The sequence below is a fragment of the Mytilus edulis genome, chromosome 2 (assembly GCF_963676685.1).
Source record: "Mytilus edulis chromosome 2, xbMytEdul2.2, whole genome shotgun sequence".
Classification (NCBI taxonomy): Eukaryota; Metazoa; Mollusca; class Bivalvia; order Mytilida; family Mytilidae; genus Mytilus; species Mytilus edulis.
In genome coordinates, this window is record NC_092345.1 from 65,396,789 (window position 1) to 65,408,813 (window position 12,025).

Here is a 12,025-nt window from a genome sequence, read left to right on the forward strand (position 1 = left end):
GTCAAGCACTAAAACAACAAAGTTATTAAGAGGACAGATTAAAAATGACACGCCGTAAGTTTTACGGACACCATCACGAATTGGTTGATCCATACGATGTGTCCTTGTCCAAACCAACTAAGGACATTGTTACCACGTGTAAGATTGGGGTTTGTCATTACGTCGTCTGATCTTTTAATTACCAAACGTGAATAATTCCCGATTGTGATTGTTTTGGTGAGTGTGAATTCGCACTGCTATAATACCAAGTTCATGTATTTAGTTTTGATGTTATATGTGTTATTCCCATCGGATTTTGTCAAATGTCTTACCGTTTGTAGTTGTAAATTTTATGTTTTTCTGTTGTATTCGTGTGTTATGGTAAAGATGATTAATCCCTCAGTTCATTTATTAGATTTAAGTTTGGGTCAACGAAATTTATACGATATATTTGGTTTACAGTTTGATTCAGAAGAAATACCGACATAGCTAGATTATACAATTAATTATCTAATTATTACCACAACTTGATATTAATTCGTATTGTGTAAATTTCATTGTTATCAATAAATGTAATATCAGTATCACAAATCTAATCTTGAATTCTATCCTTATTCTATCTTATTTTTGGGAAATGTTTTTAGAAACTCAAACGTGACGTCACTTTGTGCGTTGATGGCTTTGGCTAACTCGGCGGTGTATTTTTATGAGCTGGTTTAGATTGTTTTATATAATGTATCCGTTTTTATGCCGTAGTTAGTCACCACTCCGGTTTTATCATGTATATCTATTATATAGTCATTTTATAAAATTTACTGTTGGCAAAAATGCAAAAGTATGAATTATTCTAAACAATAAGAATGTTTTTATCCAAGGCAGAAAACCCTAGCCGTATTGGGCAAAACTTTTTGGACTTTTTGGTCCTCAGAGCTTTTTAACTTTGTACTTGTTTTGGCTTTCGAACTTTTTTTCATCTGAGCGTCACTGGTTAGTCTTGAGTGGACTAAACGCACGTTTTGCGTATTAAATTTTAAACCTGGTACCTTTTGTAAGCTATCATTCGTGTGTTTCTCTATCCTATATGTTCTCCCATTTATTTATATTCTAGTCCTGACATGTAATGTTGACATTTTAATGTTATATTTAACATTGCCATAAAAGCGGGAGGTTTGGCATGCCACAAAACCAGGTTCAACCAACCATTTATTTTCTTAAAATGTCCTGTACCTAGTCCGGAAAATGGCCATTGTTATATTATAGTTAGTTTCTGTGTGTGTTACATTTTAATGTTGTGTTTCTGTTGTGTCGTAGTGGTCCTCTGATATTTGATGCGTTTCCCTCAGTTTTAGTTTGTAACGCGGATTTTTTTTCTTAATCTCAATAATTACTACTGTTGCCTTTATTTATATATAATATCTAAAAATAGAAACGGGGTTTACACAAGCATAAACGTTACAGTTTTTACCCTGTATTGATTATACGGCAAGATATAGTACGTGCGAATTATCTGTTTCATATATTTTAAGAAAGACAAATTGAAGTATATAAAGCTTATGTTATGCTTGAGTTTTTAAGTTATTCGAAAATATATTTATAAAGCTCGAGATGTGAAGTTTTGAACTATTCGTTTATACCTGTACCATGTGTACATAACTGTAGTACTAGGTTAATCAAACAATTAAATACACACTCTACTGCGTGCAAAATTGTGTACATACATTGATGATCAATAGTGTTAGACACAATCATGGATAGCGATGAAGTATTGTTTTGGTCAAAAGCAACGGGGACGTTCCTGGTTTCATCAGCTTTGCTTTACGTCGTATGGAAAAAAATGAAAAGCAAAACTCCTGAGTAAGTTCAATTCATGTTTACCTAAATATGTTCTTCGTCGTTTTTGCAGAATATCGAGATATATAATGAGTGCATTTCTTTCTAACACAAATGATGCAAACGGCTAAACGCTCACATGTTTTGATCATTTGTTTTTGACATACGTCTGCAAAGTTTACACAAACTTTGACAAACTATGCACTTGCTGTCGATCATCGTTTGTTAGTACAAACGATACATTTATTTCTAACTTCAACCTGATTACACGATGCATGTGTTTTTTTTTCTACTGTTTACCAACAACATGTGCATGCATTATTGAAAGTTCAAAAATGGTCAGTAAACACTGATTAAGGTTCTGACCATAACAAATGGACAGATATGGCCGTATTTTCAGAAAGATAAAATCTTTCTTGGTTTTTGATGGGCATTTTTGTTTCCTTTCTGCAGAAGGTGTAAAAATATACAAATACCCGAATTACTTTGATACTGTCCACTCACTGACTCATATAAACTCTTTAACTCACCTATAGTTGTGAAGATACCTGTTGTCCATGTCACTTAAGGACAATCAAAACAATACAAACCAGTTTTTTACCTGAGGGAGCATCTCATAGTTGTACCACAACTTAGTTAATTTTCACACCTTTTGCATAAAGGTAAAAAATGCCAATCAAAATCCAAAAGAGATTTTATCTTTCTGAAACACAAAATGCATTTAACTTTATTAAAGCTAGTGGATGCCAGGCATTAACACTTTTCCAACTTCACAGGTAAGTCTATACTCAGAGTAATTTTGGCATGTAAATACAGCCATATTTGTCCGTTTGTTATGATGAACCTTAAACGATGTATTTCTTTCTACTTTTGTAGCGTTTAGCAAACGATAACAAACGCCACACAACGTTCACAAAATGTTTTGAACATGTTTAAAAAAAAATTAGAAAAAAAATTGCAAATCAAAACTTCTTCTAATAAATGTTACCAATTCCTTGTAAGACATAAGTTCTAAACCAACAACTAAGAAGTTCAAAGTGTCAACAAAAATAATAAAAAAATGTTGTTTTAGGGCATTTTGTTAGTTGAAACATAGGTTATATGACATTGAAGATTAAAAGTTGTAGAGTGCCTTTTGATCAATTTATTTTTTCAGGACAGGGCATTGAAAGTGAACTGTTTTAACGTAAACAAATAAAAAAAAATTATTTTATTGAAATAAAGAGTTTTCTTGATAGCAAAAATATATATTCACTTATTATAAAATTTGAAATGACTAAAATAGACACAATGATTGATGAGGGAATAAATTAATAAAAAATGGTTTGTTATAATTAAAAGTTTTAAAATTTTACTGATAAAAAAGTAAACTAACCTAAATTGTTGATTTATTACAGATGATTATTGGAAATTGATCAAGTAAATTATAGGCCTAACTTGAATACCTTTTATATATTCATATTTATATTTAAATATTTCATTTTTTTTAAAGATCGTGTTAATCCTTAATTAATCATTTATCTTTCAGACATAATTTACAGAATCACTTTATGTAATGTAAATCAAAAGTAATAGGCAATAAATAAATCTGTCATCCTTATTATCAGACATCTATATATACATTTGTGTATTCAATTATGAGGTCAAATATTTGTGTATTGCAATGTCTATTGGATTGTATAATTATGTAACACTGAGGTTGACAAGTAATGTGGTCAATTTGATTCACAGTTTAGGAGGTGGGGCATTGTAATTCAAGGTCCACCTTGTCCCTGATGGTTTGATGATAATGATAGTTGTCAATCTTACTAGTATTGTATCAATACTCAATTACCTAATAAATTTGTTTTTAAAAAAAGCCTGCACATCAACACACCTTAATTACATACATTCTTGAATGAACTGCTCCAAAAATATACCCATTTTTCACAGTTTTCATGTGTATTATGTGCACATACATAAGAACTATAGGGAACTTTATTTCAGTGTGAATACATGCAGTAATAGTAGCTAACCTGTCGTGTTGTTAGGGAGGCCAGTGACTAAGGAAAGATTTAGAACAAGTTGTTTTATTCCTCTGTAGAAGGATACTCACTTTAAAACTTACTATCCTGTTACATTCTTTTTTCCCCTTCTCAAATTTAGTAAGGAGCATCCACCAGATACAGTAATAGTTCATCATCTTGGACGAGGACCATATGCGCCCAGTTTGACACCATATGGTATTAAATTAGAAACGTACCTGCGAATGGCAAAAATTCCATATAAAGTAGGTATTGATCCAATAACATGCTGATATAAGTTAGAGAATAAAAAGTTTTAAAGATCATTCTTATTACTAATATTGACCGTTTCAATACAGTCATTTTGAAATAAAAAGAAATATGCACGTTGTTTTTAACTACATTTATAATTGATCTCAAGAGGAAATCATTTTTTTTTGGGCCTCGCATCCGAAATTTCCTTTATTTATTTCTTGGTATCCATTTCTCGTGCTTTGAAATCAGATATTTATAAAAAAAAATATAGTTTTTTTGAAATTTTATCGAACAAACATCGTTATTTTTTTGCTTATTTCAGAAATAATTAAAAGATTATCTACATAAGTGAAAACAGTAGTTGAACAAACAAACAAACAATCCAGAACATTACATAATACATTTTTCTTTTTTGACTCATTTTATTTATAGTTTTAATTGGTATGAAATATTGTCATGGTCATATAAAGAATCTTCACTTTAGATGTATGTTAGGTTAAAACCAAATAAGCCATCACACACTAGATCTTTACTTTATATTTCACAACTTATGTTGGTTTTTAGAATGAGCACGGATCCGCTTCTAGCAAAAAAGGAAAATACCCATGGATTGAATACAATGGAGAGTGTTTATCAGATACTGAATTTTGTATAGAATTTTTGAATGATAAACGAGGAATCGATCTAGACAAAGACTTTACAGTTATGGAAAGGGGAACAGCAAGAGCTTTCCAGAAAATGTTAGAAGAAAACACTTACTGGTATATCATTTTTTTTTAACATATTCACGTTTTGTGACATTAGTTTCAGAATACTACAGCAGGCATTAACAAGGAATGCCCAGTACTAATATATTTAATAGTCTCTTGATGTTTTAAAAAAACATCATATTAAAAGCTTTTGCAAGAGTCAGCTCATGTTTGCATTGGCGCTCATATTTAACAATGAAGCTACAGTTACAAATCTGTAAACTCTAAATACGACAATTTTTCCACCAAACAATTTTCGTATTTTAAGTCCTTATAAATATATGGCTCAATATCTTTAATTGTTTTTACATAGGCGGTAATGGTAACGTTTTTTCCTGTAGCTCAGTCCATATCGTAAACTTGGATATGTATGATAGCTCGTTTCGAAGCTGTGACATTTTCACATATATGGTTAAATTTTCGGGGTACGAAGTGAGATTACTTTTTCCGTAAATTAGCAAACCCCGAACATCCTTTTGTGATGCGGCTCCTTGTGGTAAAATATCCCCTTTTTAACACAATAAGTTCTTTGAAAATTTAATACTTTGAACACATTCAATAGCTCCATAGTTTTTACACATTTATTCTATGTTCCTCTACTTTCCTAATCACCACAAATAATTAAGTTCAGTCATTTGTTAAAAATAGAAACATGTCCAATATCACTACACAGAGATTTTTTCTTTACACGTGACTTTTGAGTTCCTCATTTCGAGGCTCATTAGGGATTTTGTCCAATATACGTTATTTATAATACCCCATTCCTAGGTCTGTGTGTCACATTGCAATCACCTGTTCGTTTGTCAGTTCTTCTTCTTCTTCCAGGTAAGGAACCGAATTCAAATTTGAATGTATGAGGTCCCGCGAAAACTAAACGCAATGTCGGACAACACAGAAAGTTTTCTTTTGGCTATTTACAGGATAAAACGTTCTCTCTATATATACTATTAAAACTATGTACAGATATAACTGTCTAAATTTTAGCAGAGCATGCCTTTAGGGCAGCTCTGAATCCATCAACTGTGTCAGCTGATGTTGCTGAAGCCTGCTGATGTTGGCAGTTGGTTCCATTCTCTTATGGTCCTTGGAATAATAATTGTCCGAGGACGTCTGTTGTGGCCGTTTCTTGGAAGAAGCGGTTTTTACCTCTGGTCCGGCTATCGTTTGGCCTATCTATGTCTATTAGATCAAGTTGGATTTTGAACAGCATAGATAGCCTATTTTGTTTCATGCGGTCTTCAAGGCTTTCCCATTTTAAAGATGTTACCATTTTTGTTACACAGCCAGGTGTGCGGTCTGTGTAGTTGTTGTTTGAAAATCTAGCTGCTCTTTTCTGTGTACTGTTCGATTACTTTTATTTTAGCCTGTTTCGTAGGGTCCCATACTGTGCAAGCATACTCAACCGAGGGTCTTACTATTGTTGAATATGCTGCTGCTTTGACCGGTTTAGTGCAATCTTTTAGGTTACGTCGTATGAAGCATAGTGTTTTGTTTCCTTTTCCCACTATATTGTCGATGTGTCTGGCCCAGGTTAGATTATTGCTGATAGTAAATCCCAGATATTTACAAGCTTCAACGGTGTCCAGTGTGTGTGTCCGTGTAATTTGTAATTAGTTGGTATTACAGGACGGTTCGTGGGTTGTATTCTAATTACAATGCATTCGTTTGCATTGAAGCTCATTTGCGACTTATCTTCCCAGTCCTCTAATGATGTGAGATCTTTCTGTAGTAGGTCACTTTCTGCTTGGTTACTGATAGTTCGATAGAGGAGGCTGTCGTCTGCAAAAAGTTTGGTTTCTGATGATGTTGCTGTTTCTGGCATGTCGTTTATGTAGGCCAGGAACAGTAGGGGTCCATGAACTGTTCCTTGAGGAACACCAGAGAGTACTGGTACTTGTTCAGAGACAGCTCCTTCTAGAATAACGCTTTGCAGTTAGTCGCCACAATGTTCATAGGTACAACTAAACAGAGTTACTAACTATTTTATTAGCAGGTTTTCAATGACAAGTCGTATCTGGCAGATACCAACTTCCTGTTTGTCAATGATAAGTCGTATCTGACAGAGACCAACTTTTTCTTTGTAATGATAAGTCGTATCTGAGAGACCAACTTCCTGTTTGTCAATGATGAGTCGTATTTGGAGGACACCAACTTCCTGTTTGTCAATGATAAGTCGTATTTGGCAGACACTGACTTCCTGTTTGGCAAGAATATGTCGTATCTAGTAGTTACAAACTTCCTGATTGCCAATAATTTGAATTGTTCAATAAGTTGAACAACACGCTACTGACCTTTTTACATATGCATATAAATGCAAGGGGTTTTAACAGGCACCAACAACCTTCACCTCGATCCGATACAGTAGTTTAACATGACAACATAAAAGACGCAATATAAAATATCTGGTTTCAAGTTATAAAGGGTTCGTTTAACTATAGTTTAGCCTAAATGATGACAATAGCCTTTGGAATTTTTTCCATTCGCAATTATTTCAGATTCAATGCACATTGATTTACAGACGTAGTAATCAGGCTTTAGAATATATTTCTTTTTCCATAATAGGGTATTTGCACTGGATAGATGGGTATATAATGTTTGGGAAGCTTGTAAAGCCATGAAAGTTCCATCATTAGCTGGTTACTATGTAAGACGTCAAGTGCGGAATAATACGTATGCCCATGGTATTGGACGACATAGTTCAGATGAGGTGTATCATATTATGGAGCTTGATTTAAAGGCCCTCTCAGACTTCTTAGGTAAAGCGTGAGTCTCGTTGGAAACATACCTGATATGCATTATATTCAATAATTCCCACGTGATTCGTCCAAAAATAAAGTCCTGAAATCTTACCAAATCTTTTATTATTTCGGAGTTGTTAAAAAAAAGCATTCATTTTTTATCAACAGGATTTGTTAAAGTTACTCATAGAAATTAGTCCACGGATAAAATTTGCTTTTTAACCTTACAATGTTCAATATTGTCTGCTGTACTTTTCAATGCTATGCAATGTTATCAAGTAGTTGCTTTCAGAAACACATCCAGGGCCTGTATAAGAAAAATAGAAATTTTACCAAAACTGGTTAAAAAACGGAATTTTTAAAAAAAGTTTTGGAATTACTGTATAAAAGTCACATTAAATTACACTGAAGTATTGATAGGACAAAAAATAAAACGGAGCTCGTAACCTTATTTTCGTAACTTTATCATCTGTTATAGGTAATAAAAAGTTCCTGCTCGGAGACAAGCCATGCCAGGCAGACTGTAGTGTGTTTGGTATTATTGGTAATGCTTACTGGCAATCGTTCGGCAGTCCAGTAGAATCAGCAGTCAAAAGCAAGTATTAAATATGTCAAATATTCAAACGTCTTGCTTAACCTTGGATGCGATGCTTCTGAATGCGAATGTAATTTAATAATTAAATAGTATCTAGAAAAGTTGCAATTTGTAAGGTGATTGCTATTATCATTAGTTAATGCAAACATGTATTTATATATAAAAGATCATACGTGTTAATGTATTTTAAGTACGTTGAGTTCAAAAATTACAATATTACCGAATCACAGACTTTTGGACTGACGATATCAGTCACCTAGCAGTAATATCGATTCAGTGCTAGATAATGAAAATAACATTTTATACATTTGGTTCTTCCTCATTACTTTTCACGCAACATCAAGAACGTTCACACCCGCTCGTCGTCCGTTAACTTTTACAAAAATCTTCTCCTCTGATGCTACTTGGCCAAGTTTAACCAACCTTGGCCACAATCATCATATAAAAATGTGTCCGAGGACCACTCCTGCCAATGCAACCAACATGGCCGCCATGGGTATAAATAGAACATTCAGGGTGAATGCAATTTTGGCTAGTATCTCTGAAACTAAAGCATTTAGGGTAAATTTGACAGGTTCAAAATGTTCATGAGGTTTGGATCTACCTGCCCTGAAATTTGTAGACGAACCAGGCAAATCGTTGTTTGGCTGCTGCCCCTTCATTGGTAATTTTAATTTTTTTTTAGCAGTTTTTGGTTATTATCTTGAATATTATTTTAGATAGAGATGAACGGTAAGCAGAGTAAGATCTACAAAATTGTCAATTGACCAATTAAGGAGTTATTGCCCTTGGTTGTTTTTTTTTTTTACTATTTGCAGTATTTAGTTTATTTAGTATTCTTTGCAATTAAGTAAAAGATATAAATGGAGAGATGAAAAAAAAAGTTGAAAAAACAATGTTAAAGCTTGAAAGATGTCCCAAAGTGAGTCCATTGATACACATAACTACAGTAATAATTATTGGAAATATTTGTTTATGAAATCTAAATTTCATTTTTAGAATATAGGAACTTGTGTGATTATTGTGAAAGGATGAAACAGACATTCTGGCCTGACTGGGACGAATGTATTACCCATGGACATACAAAACAGGCAACCAAATAATTACGTGTGTAATGAGCCTGTCTGGTTGCTTGCACAGGGTATTATAAAAACAAGGAAATACAATTATTGCATTACATCATAGTTTAAAAGTGACTTGTCGGGTGTACATAATTGTTTTTGTAGCATTATTTTGTATTTTGTTAAACTGTCATTACACATGTCTTTATAATAAAAATAAAACTTACTTGGGAATGCTCACTTTATATTTTTTTTGTGTTTGGTGGATGTGTATTTCTTTGACAGACAATCAGTATTTCAATGAGAACTAACCTTGTTCCCCTCCTCCCGACTTATCCCTTGATTTATACGAGGCATACTTCAGAAAGAAGTTTCTCGTGAAGAATTAAAAAAGAAGCTCGAATTATAATTCAACTTCACGTTCCGCTACATAGATCAGATCATGTCCTCTCAACAAAATTTCTAATCTTGGTGACTTTGTTGATCTCATCCATCTCATCGAAGTTGGGAAAACACAGATAAATTTAAGTCTACCTCATATCTTTACTTTCTTTATGGAATTGACAATGAGGGTCGGTTGAGAACGTAACTTTACAGAAAGAGATGATTTTAGCTTCTCAATTGTGAACTGTCCTTTTCTATGTAGAAACATTCCAGCAGTACCTGCATATACAGCAAACATCTGTCAATTGATACGATATTCCAGAGCTAAAGTTTCCAAACACTATTTCTTTGATAGAGGGTTGCTGTTGGAGTAAAGATTCATGTCCTTTGAAGTCATCCCAATAAAATTTTTGGGGACCTTTTTTTTTTTTTAACATAAAATAAGTGTAAAATGCATTTTAGTTAAAGTGTAGGGGCTGGACATTTTTGGTGCCGTATTCTCTACATTGATTGTCTATTATAAAATGATTGAATGGATCCAAAGCTATGTACTATTTAATTTATTTGAAGTGGAATTTGTCAGTAAAAATGGACATGGGAAAATCCCGTTTGTTGTATGGTTAGTTAGCATAACTTTACAGATTTCTTGTTGTGAACAAGATATACGGCTATTCAATGAAATTTACAATACGACCGACACGAAGAAAAACAAACAAGAAATTTTTATCCATTGAAATGGTTGGTTGAAATGTTTCACCCAACAATGGAAGCGAGGGGTAAAAATCAACAAAAGGCTACGAATGAATCGGGAACGAAAATGAAGTTGTGAATAACGTTCGACACATGGAGTCATATAGGCCACACCCAGCAGGCCGGTTGCAGTCGGGCTTTGAAAAAAAAAATATTCAGTATATCAGTTCGGCGGAACAGACCTTCCGGTCAGATATGGGATTCACATGCAATCCTCCCCCCCCCCCCAAAAAAAATAAAAAAAAAATACGCCTGTCTTTTTTTAGAGTATAATTTTCAGTTGGGTGGAATTGTGATAAAGAAGTCAATACGTCCTTGCTCAATACTTTGAAGGCGTCATCCTTAGAGTAAACATGTGTTACTGTTTGTTTTCCACGTACTTGTCAACTCCACCGTAGCGAATCAAATAACTTTGACATAATCAATAATATATCACACTGGATACGAGCGAAAAATATCTTTATAAGTGGAGAACTGTCGCATTAAAATTAAATACACAGCAAAATTCACAAAGTCTAGGCTGATAATTAATCATTTGATAAAAATAAAAAAAAGTGCCAGCAAAGGGGGGCATACGCCCTCTACGCCCCCTCTGAATCCGCCACTGATTCCTTTGAGTCCATGTCTATTTAAAATAGACATTTAGGAAATTCGTTTAACTGTTTATATCAAATATTTAGTCGTCTTTTATTTTTTTAAATTCTTTTTTAAAATAAAAAGTTGTAATATGGATTGCTCACTTTATCAGACCACATGTTCACTTCTAGGGGCACTTTAAAATGTCGAACCACCTATTTTATCAGTGTCTTTGCAATTCTATTTTTCTTCAATACTTGTCTGCTTGAACTTTGATTTCAGAAATCTGGAGTGACATTGATTGACTTACCCACAAATGTAGAACAAATACAAACAAGAATGTGTCCTAAGTACACGGATGCCCCACTCGCACTATCATTTTCTATGTTCAGTGGACCGTGAAATTGGTGTAAAAACTCTAATTTGGCATTAAAATGAGAAAGATCATATCATAGGGAACATGTGTACTAAGTTTCAAGTTGATTGGGCTTCAACTTCATAAAAAAAAAACTACCTTGACCAAAAACTAACCTGAAGCGGGACGAACGGACGGATTGAACGGTACAACGAACGAACGGACGAACTAAGAAACGGACAAACGAACGGACGCACAGACCAGAAAACATAATGCCCAACCTACGATAAAAACATGTGTTTTGGTTTAACCTAGTTTGGTATGATTTATCCAATAGTGAAAAAGAGGACAAAGCTGTGGAAGACGGATAGTACCGCAGTGATGATATTTTGAATCCCTTTTCAGCAAACTAAACACAATGTATTAAGATCTTGTTTTGTAACTATAATATCAAATTCTGAGTTGAGAGATGTAGAAGAATTAATGGAGGTTGCACTTATAAAGCATAATAATTGGACTGTTTGACTATCAGATTAGTCTGATTTAGGGAAAAAAATAATAACAGGGTATTCAAAATCAATTAACATTGACTTACACTTTATTGTTACAAAGCTAAACTCGGAGAACTGTATTGAGTTTTGATGTCCAATTACAACAACGGTAAGTTACTTGGTATCATTTGAGTGCAATACAGACACGCTTACTAGTCATTTCAAAATACATGTTAGTTAACAAAATTTTAGTGTAAAT

General features: G+C 33.5%; 1 protein-coding gene across 1 annotated transcript; it reads left to right on the forward strand.

The window, feature by feature from the left end:
• Positions 1–1,703: 1,703 nt before the first annotated feature.
• LOC139512676 (failed axon connections homolog) lies at positions 1,704–9,436 on the forward strand. The gene is made up of 6 exons (XM_071300468.1): positions 1,704–1,833; positions 3,955–4,078; positions 4,632–4,828; positions 7,379–7,572; positions 8,033–8,149; positions 9,149–9,436. The coding sequence occupies exons 1-6, from the start codon at positions 1,727–1,729 to the stop codon at positions 9,250–9,252; spliced, it is 843 nt and encodes a 280-aa protein (XP_071156569.1). The 5' UTR covers positions 1,704–1,726; the 3' UTR covers positions 9,253–9,436.
• Positions 9,437–12,025: the final 2,589 nt, after the last annotated feature.